This window comes from Hypomesus transpacificus, chromosome 11, assembly GCF_021917145.1.
Source record: "Hypomesus transpacificus isolate Combined female chromosome 11, fHypTra1, whole genome shotgun sequence".
In the NCBI taxonomy this organism is placed as follows: Eukaryota; Metazoa; Chordata; class Actinopteri; order Osmeriformes; family Osmeridae; genus Hypomesus; species Hypomesus transpacificus.
The window spans coordinates 6,329,278-6,353,033 of record NC_061070.1 but is presented as its reverse complement, the minus strand read 5'-3'; the positions used below and the strand labels follow the sequence as shown (position 1 = coordinate 6,353,033).

General features: G+C 40.2%; 1 protein-coding gene across 2 annotated transcripts in view; it reads right to left on the bottom strand.

The window, feature by feature from the left end:
• Positions 1–1,966: 1,966 nt before the first annotated feature.
• The window catches only part of myom2b (myomesin 2b), a 63,830-nt gene continuing 42,040 nt past the window's right edge, over positions 1,967–23,756 (bottom strand). For both annotated transcript variants that reach the window (XM_047029934.1, XM_047029933.1), the window contains exons 29-36: positions 7,067–7,154; positions 6,936–6,974; positions 6,611–6,716; positions 5,721–5,884; positions 3,465–3,501; positions 3,252–3,274; positions 3,083–3,138; positions 1,967–2,836 (exon numbers count right to left, since the gene is read on the bottom strand). In XM_047029934.1, coding sequence (XP_046885890.1) covers positions 2,396–2,836; positions 3,083–3,138; positions 3,252–3,274; positions 3,465–3,501; positions 5,721–5,884; positions 6,611–6,716; positions 6,936–6,974; positions 7,067–7,154 — 954 coding nt within the window. In that variant the 3' untranslated portion in view covers positions 1,967–2,395. The remainder of the gene's footprint in view (positions 2,837–3,082; positions 3,139–3,251; positions 3,275–3,464; positions 3,502–5,720; positions 5,885–6,610; positions 6,717–6,935; positions 6,975–7,066; positions 7,155–23,756) is intronic.

Genomic DNA, 23,756 nt, shown 5'->3' with positions numbered 1-23,756 from the left:
CTCCCACATCACAGAGGAGGCAAAGGAGAGCGTTAAGAAAACAAATACCATCATGGGTGTGATTCCGGGCGGCTGCACCAAGCTGCTACAGCCAGCAGATGTGTCATGGAATGCGCCTTTTAAGGCAGTGTACAGGTCACTTTATAAAGAGTGGCTGCAGGAAGCTGCTAGGGCTACTGATCTGACTCCTGCTGGAAACCCTTGTGTTCCTTCTCGACGATCCAGACCGCATACACTGCACTAAAGTCGGCGGTATTGCAGAATCTGCGAGACAAGCGATCCAGAAGAAGGATGATGTTGAGGAGGAGGAGAACAACGACGTGGAGGAGGAGGAGAACGACGACGTGGAGGAGGAGGAGAACGAAGACGTGGATGAGGAGGAGGACAACGATGTTGAAATGTTGAAATGTATGTTTAGGTAGCCTACCGGTACCTAGTTAGGCCTACATGTTCAGTTGTATGTATTTTTTATATGTTCTATTGTACACCTAGCCTACGTAGCTTACATGTGTAATAAATACTGTGGTTGAACACAACGTTCATTTTTGGTGCGGCGTTCTTTGGAGGGTGACGTTTATTCGAGGGCGGCGTTTATTCGAAGAAATACGGTAAACATTCTTTGCTAAAGCTAGGTAGCTTACATTTAGCAAAAAATAACTCATGCTGGTGAAAGCGTCGGAAGTGTTTAGAACTCACGTGTTAGGGCTGATTCTAGCACTGTAGGAATGTAAAGAAAACACGGCAGAGTTGGCTGTCTCAATGTGTGTGTAGCCTATGTCAGTTCACCTTATTTGCATGTGGACCATTTCTAGTAAAGCACAATATTTAAGGGGGGGGGGGGCAGCCTAGGGGCCCCTGACCACCTTAATCCGCCCCTGGCAGGGCCCCATCGGGGCCGGGGCCTGGGGTTTTTGGCGCCCCCACCCCCCCTCCGCTACTGGTTTTAATTTAAATAAACGCATGATCAGACAGTGCATTAAAAAGTGCAGTTTTCAGTTGTTGCGCATGTTCTCTTTCTCGTGTACCAAAAAGTGCGTGTACCAAAATTGTTGCCATGGAGACAACACTAAACCATCATTTATTGTTGTGGAGGGAGTTAGCAACATGAAGATGATGCGAAAATAGGGATTAAAGGGATGGAAAAAGATGCCAGGAAGAACTGAAAAAGCCAGGTAAAAAAAGAAAGGTCACTTCATAAATCTAGGTTCCTGAAAGGGTGGGAAAAATATGTTTTCTCAAAAGCCCCGAATCTTTCAGGTAAACATTTTGGTTGTAGTTTCCGGAAATATTAATATTAGTCCAACAAAATGTTCATATCACATAAAGCTACAAAAAAACGATTTTGTATTGAAATTAGTGCAAAAAAAAATTGCTTGGGCGCGCTTGCAGTACTGCGAAGTTCTGATTTCAAATAATATCAGAAGCACCTAGGTCCTAATATTGCCCTTTTTGGTGATAACTCCCAAAAACTCCAACAAGGCAGTTACGCTTATGAAAATAACACCGCTCTGCTGGTTTACGCTCTGTTTTTGCGACATAACTCTCCTTTTCGACGATTGCCTGGTCTGGTTTGCTTCTGTTCCATGCGCGTGCACAATCAAAGTTTATTGAGTTCCATCTTAAATTAGCTTGACAACGCTTGAGAATTAAGTCTAAATTGACATTTACCTAAGAGAGGCTTTCTGCATTTTTCGTTGTAAGCATTCGAGAGGTGAAACGCAGTGACCCACCAAACCTCCTAATTATATTTATATCTGTCACCTTGCACAATCCTGTGTGACAGTATGTATCTCATAGACATAATTCCATAACTATATCAATATATGTAAACTATGCAATACTTAATATCAACAAGGGAGTGTGAGAGGGGCAGAGAGATGGGTGAATTGGACTGTAACGCTGGCATATTTAATTCAGACACCTTTAGCTTGAGTGTGTGTGTGGTAGTCAGCAAGGGACAACACAATGATTTCTGCTCATTTTATTAACAACAACGGAGGGACACAGTAGGCTAGCAGACCAGTAGCTAAAACTGATTTATCTGACGAAGCATGAGGGGAGGGACAGAAAGGATTGGGTAGAGAGTTGGTAGAGGGTGGGTAAAGAGGGTGTAATCGAGGACCACACACTACAGGCTCATCTAACCTGTGGGTAAGCCTATAGTTCAATGTCCTACTGTAAGAGCAGTTTTGAAAACAGTGATTTGACAAATGAATCACCAGAGCTCATCAAAGGCAACGGAGAAGGAGGAGGAAAGAGCAGAAGGTATGAGACAGATAACCACTCCAATACAAATCACTGGTATGTAACAACACCACAATAGATCTATACTGACTTATGCTCCAGTCCAGGGTAAGAACTGGTTATCGTGATGGCATAGCAACATGGTGAGAGTTTACTTCTTCTTGGTGGGGGTGGGGCTCTTCATGCTGCGGGCAGGGCTAGGGGACTTGGTTCCCTTTGGGGGAATAGGGGACTTAGCAGCAGCAGAAGCAGCAGGAGTGGGTACTGCCATCTTAGAGGTGGGGATCTCGATAGGGCCTTTGGGGGCGATAATGGTTATAGGCGTGGGGGCTGGCTTGGCCTCAGGTATCTTCTCTCCATGTTTGTACACACTGACTACGATGTCTATGGACTCGCCACCATACTTGTTCTGAACGATCATGGTGTAGCGGCCTGAGTCCTCAAGGGACACACCCTTGATGGTGAGGCTGGCAAATTTGCCAGAGTCCAGAGAGACCACGTACTGGTCATCAGGCTCAACCTCCTGGCCATTCTTCAACCAAGTCACCTGGGGCTTGGGGTCACCACACACTGTGCATGTTAGACTCAGGGTCTGTGGGCAACAGAATGGAGCAAAGTGATGTAATAAACACGGACAGACACACACACACACAATACCTGTCTGTCAATATATAGCAGGTTTTTAGCACCATAACTCCTACTGTCTAGAGTAAAAATCAAATATGAGCTCATATAACAGTGTTTTTATGTGTCCCTTTCTCTTTCTAGCAGGTCGAGGACTACAATATCTTTAAGCTTCATTTTCCAGGTCTCTATGTTCCACAGACTACTTTCATACCTTTTTCTCCATGATGGTGACCACATCAGGAAGACCACCTACAACCTTGCCACGGTCTGAGGATAAAACAAAATGTATCATTATCATCTCAGGTCAACACACATTCCTGAGTGAGAAGCAATACGTCACATCAGAATCAACTAAGAACCCTGATCCGAAACAAACTTACTCTTCTCAGCATACGCTTCCGCTCTAAAACACAGGAAAGCAAGAGTATTAGGGAGGTCATCAGCACAAGTCTGCCCATCGCACATCAAATCATTGGGTTTTTATTCGAATATGAAATAACATGTAAATATTGGATTAATGTGAGCACGGGTAAATTACACCTCATTAATGAGGTAGCAGGTGAAGAGGAGGGGGTGTAATGTGATGATCTTACTTGAGTCTCTGGAACTCTGCATAGGCTTTTTCATAAACTGTAGAATTGAAAAACAATACACACAATTGAGCTAATAATACAACCAAATTCCGGAAAAGTTGCAACGTTTTTTAAATTTGAATACAAGGAGAACAAAATTACTTGCAAATCACTTGAGCCAATATTTTATTCACAATAGAACATAGATAATATAACAAATGTTTAAACAGAGAAAGTTTACAATTTTTGGCACAAAATTAGCTCATTTCAAATTTGATTCCTGCCACTGGTCTCAAAATAGTTGGGACGGGGGCATGTTTACCATGGTGTATTATCTCTTCTTTTCAAAACAGTTTGAAGACGTCTGGGCATTGAGGTTATGAGTGTCTGGAGTTTTGGTGTTGGAATTTAGTCCCATTCTTGTCTTATATAGGTTTCCACCTGTTGAAGTGTTCGTGGTAGTCTTTGACGTATTTTCCGTTAAATGATGCGCCAAATGTTCTCTATAGGTGAAAGATCTGGACTGCAGGCAGGCTCATTCAGCACCCAAACTCTTCTACGACGAAGCCATAATGTTGTAATAGCTGCAGTATGTGGTTTTGCATTGTCCTGCTGAAATACACAAGGCCTTCCCTGAAATAGACGTCGTCTGGAGTGGAGCATATGTTGCTCTAAAACCTTTATATACCTTTCAGCATTCATAGCACCTTCCAAAACATGCAAGCTGCCCATACTGTCTGCACTTATGCACCCCCATACCATCAGAGATATTGGCTTTTGAACTGAACGCTGATAACACGATGGAAGGGAGTCAGATAGCTAAGCGGTTAGGAATCAGGCTAGTAATCAGAAGGTTGCTGGTTCGATTCCTGGCTGCGCCAACCAAATGACGTTGTGTCCTTGGGCAAGGCATTTCACCCTACTTGCCTCGGGGGAATGTCCCTGTACTTACTGTAAGTCGATCTGGATAAGAGCATCTGCTAAATGTAAATGTAAGGTCTCCCTCTTCTTTTGCCCGGAGGACACGGCGTCCATGATTTTCAACAATAATGTCAAATTTGGACTCGGACCATAAAACACTGTTCCACTTTGAAATAATCAATTTCAAATGAGCCTTAGCCCACTGGACACGACGGCGCTTCTGGACCATGTTCACATATGGCCTCCTATTTAGTTGCTAGATGTTCTCAAAGTTGAATCTTTTCCAAATTTCTTGCTTTTCTTGCTTCAGCCATTTATTGCACCCGTGCAAACTTTTTTGAGACCTGTAGCAGGCATCAAATTTGAAATGAGCTCATTTAGTGGATAAGTGTACAATTTCTCTGTTTAAACATTTGTTATGTTATTTATTTATATTGTGAATAAAATATTGTCTCATGTGATTTGAAAGTCTTTTAGTTTTCATTTTATTCCAATTAAAAAAACTTTCTAACTTTTCTGGAATTGTGTTTCATACTAAACTCATTTTCTGGAATTATGTTTCATACTAAACTCATTTCTCTTTCTCTGTCTTGCTCTCTCACTCACTCTCCGTGCTTACTTGTCTTGGAGGCAAAATGATCCAGAATGATCAAGTAAAATAATATCATACTTCATTATTGTAATGTAGTTCTGTTGGACCTGAAATACCTTTCCACCCAAGTCTCTTTCTATGAATCTAGTTACTGTTTACAGTACACTAATCCCCAACCTTTCAGAGACGAGTCCTAATCATGTTTGTCATACAAACTGTAAGAGCCACAGCAGATGACTTTGGTATAACAGGTTGTGTCTTTACCCAGACAGGTCTAGGATTTGTGGTAGACTAGTAAGAATGTGATACTGATGGTCACCAGACAGCTACAGAGTGTGGGTGCACTGCAAAAATGCTGTATCAAATTTAAATGCAAAAATATGAGCTTGCTTTTCCTTTAAAAAAGTCAATTTGGCTGATAGTGCAGTAAGACAATTATACTTGATATGATAATCTGCTGTTTACTTATTAAGTCATTAGATAAACCATTTATAAGAAACAAGTCCAACTACATTTAAATAATAAATAAAAAATAATAAAAATAAGATTATCACCTAGATGTAGTTTTGTGAGTCCTTAAATATGTACTTCAATATAGTTTTGGGTGTAAGTGTAGCCACAGTAGTAGGCAAGTAATATATAGCTGTTGGTAGGTTATACACAAGATGTAGGTACTGTATATGCAGTCTCCTGACAGCTCCAGGGTTATCGAGTGTAGGTGTGCAACTCTATTGGGGGATGGAATGTGTAGTCAGTTTGCATACCATCTCCAGAAAGGTCTAGGGTACGGGTGTAGGTCTTCTCAGCATCAGATATCTGGATGGAGTATACACCCTTGTCTTTATCAACTGGCTCAATAATCTCCATGACAGCCATGGATGGAGTTCCTCCAATCACCACCTTCTCTGAGCTGGAAAGCTTAGTCTCACTGATGGGCATAAACATTTTTGTAAACAAAACTTGCCCGGATGTTTACAGTACAAAACAGTCAACATTACACGATACAATTTGACCAGTGCCTTTTGCTGGCTGGCTTATTAGTCAACTTGCTTTATGGGGCATGTCATAGCAGTGATTACTTTATTGGTTTACTATAAACAAATTGATGGTGGGTCTGAACATGCCTTCTCCATCAAACGTTTGTCAGTATTGTAACATGTTTCTACTGTTGTGTGTCAATAGCTGGAGCCCAAGATCTAGTCTTCTAACACAAGACTTCCAGAGATTAGCATAGTGAAACCTACCCACACAGTCCCAAACACGGCTTGCTGTCCAAGCTGATCTACCCACACACTGCAGTGTGATCTAATCTAAACACACTGCAGTCCCTTAGTACAGTACCCAAAACCCCCATGGCATTCCACAGGTTGTAGCAAGAATAGATGTAACATAACATAAATCATTATATTAGTAGTGTAGTGATAGTAGGTAGTGAGAGTAGTATGGGTGTTATAGTGGGATTGTATTGATTTGGGAAAGTGAGAGAGAGGCATAGGGAGCTGTATTTACTGATATGAAAATGTGTATGAGGGAAGCTATCTCTTACTCTAGTGTTTTCAATAAAAGCATATCAGTAGTGAGTCATGGTGGAGAGGCTCAGAATGAAACTCTCACTCTTTCAGAAAATGTACACACACTTGCTCCTGAGTCTTACGTGTGCAGCCAACTGATGTTCATCTCTGAGGTGTAGTATTTCATGTGGCACTGAAGTTGGATGCCTGTAGCAGTGCAGTGAATGGACAGCTCTGCAGCAGTGGAACCTGGAGAGATATCTCATCATATTATTTTGAGGCCCATATAACACACAAGAGATCACTAGCACACAACTAGAGATCGTAGTGAACTCTTGTTTAGTATTATCAGTATTGTATATTGTATTTACACTGATGTTATAGAGCTCCTTCAACATGCACAGAGAAAGTGGCTGGTGGCGGAAAGAGGGGCAGAAGTGATAATAGTTGCAGAGCTCCTAAACTTACCAGCAAGTTTAGAAATCTCATTGATGATGTCAGCAAAAACTGTGAACAAAACAGATGTAGAGTCTAATGAAGCCATTCTACATATCTACTATCACCAATAATTAGTTTAAGTGATATGATAGAGATAATACCTTGTCCAGAGATATCAATCTGGGACAGGTCCTTTCCTCTGTTGTCACTGATGGAAGCTTTGTATATTCCTGTGGACTTATTGGAGAACTAGAAGGAATAGAGGTGAAGAGGAGCTCAGAGATTAAGAAAATAACTTAATGAGGCTGTCTACCAGAAGTACAAGACACTTCCCCGCTCTATCCTCCATTTCTCCCTCCATCGTTTCTGCCATAAGGTTTTGGTATAATCGAGTAATCCTTCAGGTCACTTCCTTGTGAACAAAATGCCTATATTACCAATATTTTCTATTAATTTATTTTATTGATTTGTTGACCATTAAAAACAGAAGTTAAACATTAAATCAAAGCAACTCGGAAAGCAAGAGACTAAGGACGACGGCTATGGATTTGTCTCCTTGTGTGCATTTATTCATCACACAAAATTTTTGACTTTGTGCCGCTAAGCGGCGATCTGGCTGCAAATTTAAAGTCACAGTAGGCCATGGTGTCAGCCAATCCTCTTACAGGATGGAAACAACCTTAAAGGTTTTTTATGTTTGAATGGATAATAACAGCTGAGGAATAATCTGAGCTAGCTAACTATTGTAATTAACACCAAATGTTATTTTGCCATCATGTCCTTTGAAAACAAATAAGCTACCTATGATTGATAGCAAATAGCTAGTTAAGTATTACATTTTGTATCTTTTTACTGAGGCAAATTATTTTTTCATTATAGACCTTTTTTGGAACGTAAACAATAACAGATCAGTTTAGAACGCAAGGCCCTGAGCTACATCCGGCTAGCGCGTTTCCTACATTATCGCTAGCTACTTTACCTTCGAGTTAACATGACTAGCGCATATTACCATCAATTAACTGAATCAGAATCAGAAAGGGATTTATTTGCCATGAAAGTTTGCACAGACAAGGAATTTGATTTGGCAGGAAGGAATAAACATATAGGAATCTTATTTTAATATGTGGTCTAACTATACTAAGGATACATAAACTAGCTATACTAAGTGGAATACAAAATAAAATCAAATATGAGTTGCCATAAAATAAAATTGCCAATTTACAATATAAATACAATGTAAATGTCCTTGAGGTGTGCATGTCCTCGAGGGAAGGCAGATTGCAGCCAATCACCTTCTCCGCAGTGCGGATGATACGCTGCAGCCTGCTTTTGTCCTTGGCAGTGGCAGCAGCGTACCAGATGGTGGTGGAGGAGGTGAGGATGGACTCAATGTGCACCATCATTGTCTTTGGCAGGTTGAATTTCTTCAGCTGCCGCAGGAAGTACATCCTGTGGTTATGGTGAGGGAGCTGATGTTCAGTTCCCACTTGAGGTCCTGGGAGAGGATAGTGGCCAAGAAGCGGAAGGACTCCACAGTGTTGACTGGGGAGTCACACAGGGTGATGGGGGTGAGTGGGGCTGTGTTCTTCCTGAAGTCCACAACCATCTCCACTGTCTTGAGAGCATTGCGCTCTAGGTTGTTCTGGCTGCACCAGGTCACCAGGTTGTCCACTTACCACCTATAATCAGACTCGTCACCACCAGAGATGAGCCCAATGAGGGTGGTGTTGTCCGCAAACTTCAGGAGTTTGACGGACGGATGACTGGAGGTGCAGCTGTTGGTGTACAGGGAGAAGAGCAGAGGAGGAGCAAAGGACGCAGCCCTGGGGAGATCCGGTGCTGATGGACCGGGAATCAGAGACTTGTGTTACCAGCTTAACGCACTGCTTCCTGTCAGACAGGAAGTCTGTGATCCACCTGCAGGTGGAATCAGGCATGTTCAGCTGGGAGAGCTTGTTCTGAAGCAGGGCAGGGATGATGGTATCAAAGGCAGAGCTGAAGTCCACAAACAGGATCCTGGCATAGGATGCTGGGGAGTCCAGGTGTTGTGAATAGCAGCGATGCATCGAATAGTGTCCCCTAAACGACCCACTGGATCAGAACGTATTATTTTAGGCTATAATTTATTTAAGGCTGATCTGAAATCGATAGCCTACCTAAGGTAGAGCTAGAGCTAATCTATCCCGATGTCTACCACTATTTCAAATAGTAGCTACATTAGCCTACCAAATAGTAGGCTATTTTGTAGAGTGCGTTTACAGTCTGTAAAGAGGTTATTAGAGCCTATAAAAGTCTGATGCCTACAACTGTTTTTTTATGGGAGTCAACAAACGTATACATATTAAGACATTCGGCTTAAAAAAACCTAGACCAGCTGTGATGCCTGCATACTAAATGCAACGGTTGGGGAGTTGTGTATGGAGTCAAATTAGGGTCAATAATAATTACCAGGAGCAGAAAACGATTAGCAGGAGCAGAAAACGATTAGCAGGAGCAGAAAACGTTAAGCAGGAGCAGAAAACAATTAGCAGGAGCAGAAAACTATTTGCAGGAGTAGAAATCGTTTTGCATTCGTAAAAGAGTGTTGTATTATGCAAATTATTTTTTGACAAACACTTTTTTACGGATGCAAATCTTTTTCTGCTCCTGCAAATCTTTTTCTGTTCCTACAAATCGTTTTCTGCTCCTGCAAATCTTGTTCTGCTCCTGCAAATCTTGTTCTGCTCCTGCAAATCTTGTTCTGCTTCTGCTAATCTTGTTCTGCTCCTGCTAATCGTTTTCTGCTCCTGCTTATCGTTTTCTGCTCCTGCAAATCTTTTGCCGTGTCAAAATCGGGTCCAAAAGGTGTCCTATCAGCACGTTGCTTGTTGAGTAGCCAATCAGAATGCTGATCACCGACCATCCAATAATGGGGCTCCTAGTTCTCTGGAGTCATTCAACATGGAGGAGCCTGAGGCGAATGCATCAGTGACACAAGTGGGTTAATTATGGTTCATTACATCACGGAACATGCCAATAAAGTTTTATAATTAGCTATATACATGTAAGACACCTTTGCGTGCTTTCCAGAGTTCCATATTTGGATTATGTGGTCGCTGCTAATGTCAACACTTATCCTACTAATATGGGAAGAAAACGGTAGGCTAGCTGAAGGTTGACTAGGTTCAGTTTCCAATCGGAATAGCTATAAGTGGTCACAAGTTAGAAAATAAGGTAACGTGGGCTACTTTATGCGATCATTAAACAAACCATCCTAGTGGAGTTTGTGGGATCAAAAGTGCAGCCTTTTTGAGCTTGGATTGGATACGGATTTATGTGTGTTTGTCTGATGTATTGCGGCCGTTCAAAATATGCAGTATTTTAGTATGTAGGCTAGGCTATTATACAGAAATTGTTCATGGTATAATTAAATTAACGTATTTTCTTTACAACTTTGTCAGGTGGGAAGTCATCTTGTCTTGGAGCAGGCCTCTCAACGACAGCCCATGGATCTGGACTATTTGGAGTTCATTTGTTCAAGTGAAATTACTCTGATAACCTCACTTAAGGTAGATTTCATGGTCTTTGTACCATGTGGCTTGATAATACCATATGATTGCAGATGTATACAAAACTATCTAACCCACTTTCAGACAATCAAGGATTAGCATGTTTACTTAACCATGTTTTCCTTTTAAGTGAATATAGCTGTAATTAATGTCTTCTTTTTTTTGCTGAATTGTGCCACCCCCAACACTGATCACATATAACAAGGGCCATCAGGCTTTTGAATGAACATTGATATGGACATTGATACACTGTCATCACTTCTCACTAGTCATTTTACACACTGTCACTTTCAGTCACTTGTTGCTCTTTCAGCTACTGGTTGCATCAGCAATATTGCACTAATTGTAGGTAACACTTGTCTTAGGTTAGCTTAGGTTGTATATTAGATGTATATTGTATGTATATTAGAGGTCTAGTATACCGTTTTGCATACTATTTTGTAAATTAGGAGGTCTATTTTATATTTTGGCTTTTCATAGGTGTAATCTATGTTCTGAGTACTCATGTTATGTTGTGCCAGGTTGTCTTGTCCTCAGAATTTCAGTGCCCACTCTGACCCTGTGTTGTTCTGTGCATCTGACAATAAAAGACTTGAACTTAAACAACAATAGACAAAAACATTTGGTAAATCACTGAAATAACAGTAATAATCACTACACTATATAATACACAATACTAATCCTCTTAAGATGGTGCTATATTAACAGGGTTCTTGCAGGTTTCAGTAAGTCAAATTTAAGACCTTTTTAAGACATTTTAAGACCATAGAGATTTAAATTTAAGACCTACACAACGCATTACCCGAAAAATATTTAAATCAAAAGACTGAAAAAAACATGTAATTTCTATGAATGGAATTCATTTAAATTAAAAGAAGCATACATTTAATTTACAGATAAAGCAATCACATTAGTAACCAAATTGAATATTTTTGGGGCAAAGTTTGCAGCGAGCCTGGAGCTGGGTAGTGCTTGTAACCAACAGCGGAAATCGCTGTGATCTCTAGCCATAGGTGCGTTCGACTTCATGCAGCGCCGGCGTCGTCTGCAGCCGGCTCTGCCGCTGCATGAATTCAGTCCATGTCGAATGCAACTCATGTCTCGTTGAAAGTACACTTTCCCATTTTCCACACGTCGCCGAATTTTAACAAACTCTGAGGAAGCGCAGACGTATTTCGCATGCAGGTATTGCAGTTATCAAAGGATTTTTAGTTTTATCCCCGCGTACGGCTATCCTCCAGAAAGAAATACAACACACCAAACCAAAGTTTGGAGGGCAGCGTTCTGCTGGTTTTGTTTGTAGCAAAGACTCGCTTTGTAGGCTACGACTCAATACTTTTTTGCTACCTTGTAATAACTTTCTGCAGTCTGCGTGTCTGGAAATTAACGAGGGTAATACCTTTTTAAGACCTGACAAAATGAAATTTAAGACCTCGGATGAAAATAGGGACGTTTTTAAGACTTTTTAAGGCCTTAAATTTAAAGTTACGAATTTAAGACTTTTTAAGACCCCGCGGGAACCCTGATTAATCACTAGTCTCATTTTAAACATTGCAGTATAGGCCGTACATTTAATGGGTAACTGTTACTTGATAGAGTAAGGTTAGCATTATGTGAAATTGTTTGCAATATCCATGCTGCATAACCAGTATGTAAGAGGAGAAGTGTATTACTCACACAGTTATACGTTTAAGTAATACGTTTACTGAAGCTTGGCTTAGAATCAGAGGTAGCTAGGACAAAGGGGTCATGGACTCGGTATTCCCCGCTGTGGGTTATTCAATTAAATGAATGAGGAAGGAAACGGCGTAAGAAAATAATGTTTTGTGTCAAGGTAAAGATTTAATAGATGTAAATCAATCATTAGGCCTACTTAAGTTAGTGTGGCAACAATTCCCATATATTGCTCACACAAGCCACTAAGCAGCTCCAAAGCTGCGGTTCGGCTCCTATGCCTGCTACAACCGTACCAACAATTACCACACTATGCCGTACCACAGCTTTGTCTCCTGTCCATCCTGAACAGGTACAGTAATCTGCAAAAAGTGTGTATTTAGTCATTTAGCAGACGCTCTTATCCAGAGCGACTTACAGTAAGTACAGGGACATTCCCCCCGAGGCAAGTAGGGTGAAGTGCCTTGCCCAAGGACACAACGTCATTTGGCATGGCGGGGATTTGATCCTGCAACCTTCTGATTTCTAGCCCGACTCCCTCACCGCTAAGCCATCTGACTCCCACATTGTAGAGTATTTCATGGACAAGTAAGACTGCGCCCTGACAGTGACTGTCTACCAACTCAGATACTTTTGTACAAAACTGTTTACCTATTTTCTTTACATTATAAATTTCAGTACGCTTCTTTGGTGAGACCAACTAGGTACCCTGTTAGCGTGTTAGCCATCAATACATTAATTTCCAAACATGAAATGCACAGTTCTACAGGTTTGTGTGAACAATTTAAAGTTTAAACTCAGTACATTCTTAAAAGCAAATTTTGATTATGAAATTAGGCTTCATGTTTGACTGTGGGTAACATTAAGAATGATTTTCGACAATCTTACAAACATTTTTAGTGTAAGGAAGATCTCGAAGCGTGTAACGTTAGTCAACCTTTGTGTGTCCAAATGTGCTGCGGTCGGTGATCAGCATTCTGATTGGCTACTCAGCAAGCAACGTGCTGATAGGACACCTTTTTGACCCGATTTTGACACAGCAAAAGATTTGCAGGACCAGAAAATAATTGGCAGGAGCAGAAAACGATTAGCAAGAGCAGAAAACGATTAGCAGAAGCAGAACTATATTTGCAGGAGCAGAAAATGATTTGCAGGAGCAGAAAACAATTTGCAGGAGCAGAAAAACATTTGCATCCGTAAAAAAAGTGTTTGTCAAAAATAATTAGCGTAATACAACAATTCTTTGCAAATTATTATTGACCCTAATTTGACTCCATAGGTGTGCAGCGGATAGGCTATATCTGCTGGTTACTTGTTGAATAACTGCTGTGAAATGGTAGTAATTAATAAACGCACCGATGAATGTTCAATAGGCTATGTTCTGCTGTTTTTACATCACCCACCTGTCATTTCTGAACCCAATGTATGTGGTCGAGGGTTTAAAAACGGGGGAGAGTTAGCCATAGCCTAGGACTACGCATGCAGTGTCAGATCCACAACCGAGTTATCTTTACTGAAGTATATTTATTGTTCAGGTGGATCCCTTGCCTGTTGCGCAAATTAATTTCAGTAACCTAAGAAAGGACACATCGCCACTGATGCTAGGCATGATTGGAAATTCCCTTGGAAAACTTTGAACTTGTAAAAGTTATGGCACCCCAAACCACCTTTTTAAAGCACTAACCCAGATAGCAAACTTCATTGAAACTACGCTGAATCGACATTCCGCCTTCAACGATAATTTCAGCGTCAGACTCTGATGTTGACCCATCATCATTTTGCACCCTTAATTAAAACCAACGCGATTCTATAGTAACGGTATTTCCACCAATATTAGCCTACTATTGAAACAATGTTGAAAGATCAACAAGCTATTCTTTACAGCAGGAACCCAGTCATCTCGTTGTCCCATTTTTATAGGAAATTTAAACGTGTTGACAACTTGTTCTTCCCCAATCTCGTCAAACAACCAAACACAGCAACAAACTTTTTGTTCACAGTAATTGCTCACTTATGCTTTTAAACTAGCTGACTTCCATCAAAACAATCATTCGCCCGTCTGAAACCGGAAGCTTTCAAGGGCCAAACTTGAAAAATGAAAATGCTAAAATGTTCATCAAAAAGGTTCTTTGAATCTTTATTCAATTTCTTAATCTTCTTATTCCATTTCATCCGCGACACCTTTCAGCGCCTTCAAATCTTCAGCTATTAAAACCGTTCAGCTATCAAAAAATTCAGCAGTTTCAGGCTATGACTGCTATATATTTTCAGCTTTGTACCTCTTATGCTTGAATTAATATAAATCAATATTCATAATATTGTTGTATGTGTCTTATTGCTATGTTGTATCGCCTGGTCGCAGTTGTGAATGAGAACTTGTTCTCAACTAGCCTACCTGGCTAAATAAAAGTGAAATAAATATAAATAAAGTATTTTTTACATGGTTTTCCAATTGAGTATTTTTTCTAAGCCTCTCAATCCTCTTAAACCTCTTCAATTTTCTAATCCTTTTTACTCAATCCTTCAGCTACAGCCACCATTTAAACTTTAAAATGTTGTCAAAACCCTAAACTATTTATTTATTTTTAATCAGCTTTTTGATATCTATTCAACTGATTGTTTCATAAGTTTTTCAAACCAATTCCAGGGCTCTCAAGTTTTGAAGACAGGCAAGAGTGACATTCCCCCCCCATTTTTTAAATTAATTAATTAACTGCTTTTTACCTGACATCTTTGAAAGGCAGCAATGATTAATGCATCCATGGCCAGGATATAATTATGAAATTATTTTTAAAAGTGACCTATAACATCGACTATTCAAAACACAAATGTATTTAGTGCTAATAAAATTATTACGCCTATTTGGAAATTAAATTTAAATTAAACTTAAATTTAAAGTTCCGAATTTAAGACTTTTTAAACCCCGCGGGAACCCTGAAATACAATGTGTGGCGGGTGGGCGTGACAAAAGACCGAAATGAGTGACTGCCATGCTTAATGCGTGACACTTGAGAGCTCTGCGTTTCTGAGATTTACATGGGTGTGTACGTGAAAGCCTAGAGTGCTGACTGAAACGCTTAGAGTGGAGGGGAGCTTCGGATGTCGTTGAAAAAATATTTATAGTTTGCCAGCATTGCCACAATTTTCACTCTTCATGCTTCGTTTTTGGATCAATAGACAGCAAATTTTGTGCTGGTCATAGACAGTTGTCTGTGGAATCCAACAGACTTATACATTTGTTCAGAGCCCCACGAAAGCGAGACAAAAGTCCAACTCTCGCCCCATAGAGTCCAATGCAAATTTGGCGACAAATTTGTCCGAGAAAGCAAAAAGAACAAGATTTAGAAACTGCCGGTAGAGTCGTATTTCTGACCGCACAGACATATAAAGGAAATATCTGGTTTCTGCAGAGTCTTGGGTCTCGGAAAATATAAATATAAATAATATTTTTGGGATTGGACGTATAGTTTTGCGTCTAGGTTAACTTGTTTGAGGTGTGGATTCTAGCTACATTTCTGTTATTCTCTCTGCCCTAAGCGCGTTAGCAATCATAGCTGCACCATCACTGTGGCAACCAAACAGACAAGCGCCACTCAGTCTCTTACACAGGTGATTCATATTAGCTAATTAGTGGAGACACAAGACAAGCTGCTGTTCAGTCCACTCGTCTCATTAAAAGACTAAGAGCACCACAACACAACTACTACCACTACTAATACTGCTATATCTTATGCCACTACTACAACTACTAATTCTGCAGATGCTGCTAATATCTCTTACAAACTACTATGCTAATGGACAAAACTTGCCCCATCATCATTCTGCAAAAAAGTGTCGCCGTGTCTTCCTGTATCGGCCCTACTGCTGTATGTTTTGTATGGATTTCAGCATTCCAACGCATTTTCAGCAGGAAATGAATTTTCTAGTTGTTTTTTTTCTCCCACTTTTTTCCGTCGCCTACTAGTTTCACACTGTTTAAGCTAGAAACACCGTTCAAACTTTATTTGATAAATTCTGATCTGCTCTAGTGTGCTATTACTTTTCTCGCAGATAACCTTTAAAGTTTTTAAGATATTAAAGTGCTGACAAACATTAATGGGTTTCAATGATTCAGAATTTTCAAGTCAAATTCCATTGTGATACATTGAGCTTAAAGTGTATATAATCTAGCTAGATCTTTTTTCTTTAAGCAAGTTTCACAGAAATCTGAAAAAATCGAGGCTCAACACTGTCATAGCTGACCGTCAGTGTTATACTGCAGCTGGCGTTAATCCTACGAACAAACGCTTCGTAACTGAAAAGTTTTTACTTTTAGTTGACGATATTGAACACAGATGTTAAGAAACTTGTTTTTACTCTAAATATCTTCTCCGTTTTCAATTTGAAGCAGTAAATCTAACACAGTAGGAATTCTCCCACAACATCCGCTCGCTCCGCTTTGACTAAAAATATGTTTTCTCAGTCCACCATACATTAGACAAGCTAATTTCGATACAAGGTACAGGCCATGTTTGCGTTGATATATATACATAATTGTGTGCGCAATGTAGAATAGCAGACAGATTTGAAATATGATCTTTTGTTTTAAAGTTATGCCATTCTTGTGACGAGTGCTTACAACACTAGCACGACATCATAGCTGCCATAGAACGACAAAACTAACTAGCTACGTCTATCGTTTGTTACCTACAAACAAATGCTTCGTAACAGTATTTACTTTTTATCGGTGATATTGACAACAGAGGTTAAGGAAGATCATCTCCGTTTTCAATTTATAGCAGTATCTAGCTTACTGTAGGATATCTCCCATAGAGGGTTTTCACGACGCGTCATCGGACCGGAAGTCGCCATTTTGGAGGCACTCCACATCACAACAACGGTTGTACCAATAGGACAGATCGAGAAAAACATTTGGTATATTATTGACTTCCAAAAGTTATTAAAAACCAGGGAGAGGAATGCCAGAGATTATTTGAGTAAAGGAGGCGCTTGTGGTTGGCAAAACTCAACCAAGATCTACGAGGGAAAAATCTGGACAACATCCGTATTTGTTCGGCACATTTCTTGTCAGGTATTGTGAAATGTTTATTTCAGCGACTCATAACTAATTTTCTATTGTAATGATCATATTTTTAATACTAAAAACAATTACTGCTTTTGTTGTTTTTACTGTGTGTTTATTTTACTGTAAAGCTGACATTGACATCATATAATTCATATCAAACTACTGCATGTGTATGGGTTCGGCGAGAAAACCAGGTAGTTAACAGTATCGTGATATCCAACTGAAGGCAGAATCACTGGGTCGTCACGGATCCAAGTAGAGGGAGCTAACTGGTAGGGATCTGCACCGCCAATAAATCCTAATTTCTCAAAATATCGACAATTTTCTTGTGGTCCAAGTCCTTCCCTATATGCCTTTGAATCTTGGACGCGTTTGATGACCATTTCGGTCGTTTAGACATGGCTACAGTTGTACCAAAGAGTATAGAATATATGTTCTTTGGTTGTATTCCGTTCAGTTGTTTACACCGAGTGCCTCCAATATGGCCGCGCATCCGGGTTACCGCCCAGAACGTGACGTCGGTGAAAACCAAGCCCCCACCCCTCGCCCCTCGACTTGAAGCAGCGGTCATCCCCGGTGGATGTAGGTGGTATTGCATGTACGGTTAGGTTTCCGACTCTTCCTGTCGTTTTTATTCTATTAACTCCATTAAACATTTACAAAACTATCTCCCCCAATAATGTTTGTTTGATTCTCGAACCTGGCTTATACTACGAGCTTTTTCATAGAATAATTGTTCCCGATTTTTGCTAAGTTTGAAACCAATCCGAAATGGGTAAACTAGCAACCCATTTATTTGCTTAGTCAATGAAAGTTGCCTGCAAATGTGCTGGCAGATACTAACAGGGCATGAGCACAAAAGTTCACATTGGCCGATAGCCGATTTACATGAGCTCTCGGAGCTAGGGAAAAAAAGAGCCACTGTTTAAAGTTAGACAGGAAGACACGGAAGTGGAAAGATGGCCGCGTCCAGTCTCGCGATCTCGCTTGCCTCACTGCACCACTGAGCACTTTTCATAGAAATTTTCTTCCAAGATGTCCATCTTGGAAGACAAAAGTAGCTTACTCTAGTTATATTAACTCTATGGTGAAAACCCTCTATTGCATCTTCTCTCTCTAGCTTCCCCTCGGCTAAAGATGGATGACGATGCATGCATTATTCACGCCTACGGTGTTAATCCGTCTGTAAAAATACCACTGTACACACTTGCAAGAAATGATCCGCTGGTTAGATGTTGCATGATCTTATTTACTACCCACAATGGCAGTGCAGTTGCACAACAAAGTCACATAATGTGACGAGATATAATTTAAAAGTATAAAAACTCACCAGGGACAACGACAACATCGGCAACCGTGCACCATGGATTATAATTTTGATGTCATCTTTAAATTCAGTGTCTGAACAGGACTGTGTGTGTAGGCACACATGATTAGTTTCTCCTAATGAAACCTAGATTTTAGGTTAGAAATGTTGACAATGACCAACGGTTGCTACGTTACAAGAAACAAGGAACCAATCCGATTGGCCAACGCTCTTCACTGTTCAAACTTTGGATTTTACATTTAACAGCCATTTAATTCATTAAGCAAGTTGTTTGAGTCAAACAACCATAACATGTATGGTGGATATGGTATACAAAGCTGCAGTCAGATTTGGCAAAATTGTTAGCTTGGATGTTATCTTGACATATACATGGGGTCTTGATGATGATGCGCACGCAGCGTCAAGGCAGAAAGACGCGTTCCATTTCAGGAGACCTTAGCGCGTCACTAGCATCTCGTCATATCACGTAGTCGGTGCACAGCTAGATCATCAGCGTCAGTGCTCTTGGGTACCCAGCATGCAGTGCGGCATGTCAAAAAATGCCAAGACTTGTGGAAAATAGTTTGGTTACAATAGCTATGCAAGGGATTTCAGTTGTTGCGTTCGTTCAGTTAGATGTTTGTAATATTGTTGTTTGTTAGTTTAAACAATCTTGTTGGTCAGTCTCAGAGTGCATGTTGTGTGGCTTAATGGGAAGTGAGAGTCGGCCATAGTACATTAATAGTTGGAAGGAGTTGATCATGGACTGTGCCATAGACCTATTGGCAATGAGACTATTCTTGATTGTAAGTTGACTGTCGTTCTGGAAAGCGGTCTTCAAGCCATCTTTGAGAAATTCTCGAAACGGTGTTGCAATCAATGTGTTTTGATTGTGGGAGGCAATTTTTGGTCGAATTCTGCTTTTAGCCAGATGCTCCGATTATTTTTGTGATTTGTGGAAAGTGAGACTGCGTCCCGGGGGTACATTGTTTTGACTTGGCCTCAGAGACAGACTCTACTCGCTCACTGGCCGTGTGTAAACAATATTGTCTTTCACTCAATTTTACTCCTAAAACGTCAGGGAGGGCTGCTTTTTGTAGACAAAAGCCTGCTGAAGATAGCCAGTATATAGGATATTTCAAAACAAGCCTATTTCATTCGTCATTTGCCTGAGAAAGCGACCTACGTTAGCCAGGCTAGTTTCACTCGGTCAGCCTATTTAAAGGTCTCTGACAGTCAGAATCACTGTTTACAGGCAAAGGTTGAGCTGGTCTTTGGTCAGATGTGTATATATTGACCAGTTTAGAGCTAAATACTCCTGCCAGAGCCTGGAATCGAACCAAATGCTTTGAGTGACTTTGCATGGCCAGGTCTCCATCAGGTCACCACATTTGGATTCAAGTTCAAGTAATGCCACTGCATTTCACAGTCAAAACTGTAGTTTATGTCAAGTGTAGATGTAAAAAGCTTCATGTTTCACAACTGACATGGATCCTTTCTTCACTTTTACAGGTCTGGAGGGTCATGCAGAGGCCTGCTCAGAGTTCAACAGAGGATGCTGAGGGAAAAACAGATCCCTTGCTGGACTACCCCCCTCTAGCTGGACAGCTTCTCTTCAGCCCTGACCCCAGGATGGCTTCATCGAGCTGGCCTGCCCTGACTACCTGCCTGCAGGCCCTGCTTGCCCCTGCCTGCCAGCCCTCCAGAGACAGACAGTCACCCCACAGACACAGTAGCTCTGCAGACTGCTTTTTTGAGGACATCGATGAAAAAAGACAAACCAGCATTTTTTACTTTGATGAAAGTCTAAATTTTTTATCCTTTCCATGTCCCAGCATGCCAAACTGCTGACTTTTAGTGTCTTAAGTAATGAAACCAGTTCAAGTTATAGACTTTTGACCTGAATCCAATGATTAGTCATCTGAATAAATACCTCTCAAGAGAAGTACTGCTTCTTGAATGATTTGTGCTCCACATCAGTTCATCTCACACATTTGCTTTTCTTTCCATGGGATTCATGGAATTGCTAGTTGCTACATTGTGTAATAAAAAATGGGACATAGGACAGCAGTTCAATTTTTGTGTTATCCTTTCGCATTACACACATTTAGTCAATGTTTTTAAACTCAACCGATTGTTGTCATTTTACCATACTGTTCATATTGAACAGACATCAGTGTTTGGGAAGATTGCTGTATATTTCCACTTTTGATTTGTATTTCCATCATAAATTTGGTCTTTAATTTCAATTGGAAGTGGTATTAAAAGGTCTTAAAAAGTCTTAAATTTAACTTGTTTACACCTGTAGACACCCTGTGAAGCCCCCACCCCCCACTCCAGAGACAGTTAGTGACAGAGAGGTGCAGACATTAAGTTAAACATAGTTATGCCTTAAAAGTAGAGTAAAAAATTGAGACTAAATGTGTAAATGGATGTTGAAACTCAGTTCTCTGAGTTGGTGCATGTCAGTTTAGGCAAAGGTTGTCTTTTAAACCTCTAGGTTTGAAAATAATTCAGATTTGATTGGAACTCGCTCTTTTATACATTTATAGTTGGACCTGACTTGTGGAAAATTGTTTGGTTACAACAGCTATGCAAGGTATTTCAGTTGTTGCGTTTGTTCAGTTAGATGTTTGTAATATTGTTGTTTGTTAGTTAAAATAATCTTGTTGGTCACCCTGAGAGTGCATGTTGTGTGGTTTAATCGGAAGTGAGAGTCGGCCATAGTAAGGTAATACTTGAAAAGAGATGATCATGGGTTGTGTCACAGAATTATTGCCTATGAGGTAATTCTTGATTGTAATTTGACTGTGGTTCTGGATTGCGATCTTCAAGCCATCTTTGAGAAATTCTCGAAACAGTGTTGCGATCAATGTGTTTTGATTTTGGGAGGCAAGTTTTGGTCGACATCTAAACCTCATGCGTCCGCTACAGCATTTCTGCTTTGGTGTGACTTGCACTGGGAGGGAGTAATACGGCATGGATTGGTATAGTGTGCGAGCAGGTGTGTTTTTATATAGGGTGAAATGGAATGAGAAATGTAATACAAAATGTCTGAAAGGGGTGTATTTATGTAAATGTCCACGTTGCCTCCATATCTTTGTGTCAATAAATCAAACATCATTTTGACTGACGGTTTTCAAACGTTATTGGGTTCAAGATGACATCACTCTGAAGTACCATCAACAATTAAAAATATGATTGAATTTGAGTAGTTTAAACTTTGGCTGAATCTAACAACTCTTACCACAGAAGAAACAGCTTACTTTTTTATACAGTAACTGAACATGACAATATTCAACACTGAGAATAGCTCAATGGACTGGGACTGTGACCGGCAAAGTATAAGGTTGTAGGTTTGAATCCAGTACCAGTCTTTTAGCCTGTCGTAAATTTGAATATCTGTTTAGTTAAACAGGATGACATCATTATGAAATACCATGTGCAATGTCATGCAATTTTACTTTGATATGTCAACCGCTTCTTAACCTTTGTCCCAAAGCTGACCAAAGCTAATACTGTGCCCTTTCTACTCATACATTGTCAACAGTTGGTGTGTAGCAGAGAGGATACAGAGGCTGCCTTGTAACCTTATGCTCATGAGTTCAAATATCCATTCAGCCTATTGTAGTTGGCCCAACATGAAGTATCTTTGCTCTCTTGTTGTCCAACTCTTGAACTTCTACAATGTACATTTTTATAATATTTTGCCATTTTGCGGAGGAACCCGCATTGCTGCTAGCAGCTATACTTATTATTATATTTCTCAGCTAAGTGGCCCAATAGCTCAAAAGGTCCTTGACCCGATTTTGTAAAATTTGGCCCAATGATACAACAGGTACTCCAGTTGAAAACATACACTACTCCCAGACTGCCAATGGCCCATGTACGCCCATAGGTGGCGCTATAAGCCACGCCCAAAGTCTACGTGAAACCCCCAGCGCCCCATTACTCCAAAATGCCAGAAGATTACCTAATAATTAATTAATTAATAACATGCCTTATTTCTCATGGGGAACAAAAACGCCTCAGGAACTCTTAAGGTCCGGCATGATAGATATTGCTGTACTGCTAAACTGTAATTTGGTACAACCTTCAAAACCCTTCTCCTCATGAACCATAGTTGCAACCGACTTGAAATTTGTTTCAGATTTGTAGAATACATGTCTTTCTATAGGGTCAAATTGAATAAGGAATGCAATTCAAAATGGTTGAAAAGTGTATCTATGTAAATGTCCACATTGCCACAACATCTTTGTGTTAATAAATCAAATATAATTTTGACTGATGGTTTTTCAAACCTTAGTGCCTTCAAGATGACATCATTCTGAAGTACCATACGCAATTTCAGCTTGATATGTCAATAAATGATTGAATTCAATTGAATTGCTCCACAGCGTGCGCACACTCATCCTGCCCCTTGACACACGTGTGAGCTTAGCGAGACACACACAGATTCTTTCTGGAAATTGTGGGCTGACACCACCCTCACTCCTGTATCAATTTGCTTCCAATCGCAGCTCGCTGTTACGAATATAAATAATTTTTCGGCGGCCATTGTTGTTTTCAACTGGAATCCCCTGCATAAATATGTGATAAGGTAGCCTCCATGGACTCACATTTATCACACAAAGGTGAGACTTCTGGAAAAATGTTATGCAATTTTGTCTTTTAAAAGTGTAGCCTGTGCAGGATTTTAAATTGTATTAAACAATGTCTGGCATTAATGGAACAGTCGTGAATGTATTCTAAACTCTCCACCCACACATTAGGAAGTATAACGGCCCCAATCTCTTTTTCCAACTCCTCTTTTATTTTGTCCATTTTGGGAAGGCACATGCGTTGTAGTGTGTCATACAGTTGTGAAATTATGTAACGAGAGTTAGCAAACAGTTTAATAAAACTCTCTTAATAAAACACTTGTCTGCCACTGCCTTCTCAAAGTTAGGAAGATGTGTTCTGACATGGTCTGTAATCTGAAGGTATCTGAAGAACTGATTCTTTGGCAAGTTATATTTATCTTGGATTTGTTGGAAAGAAGCAAAAGTCCCTTCTATGTACAGGTTGCCAACATTACAAATTCCTATTTGCTTCCAGGTATTAAAGGTCCCATCCAGAACAGAGGGAGTGAAGGTGGGGTTTGCTGCTATAGGAAGCAAAAAAGACACTGCATTAAGTTTGAAATGTTTTCTTAGTTGTTTCCATATCCTAATTGTGTAGTGAATGATAGGGTTGTGTTTAAAACAGGTTATTTTGAC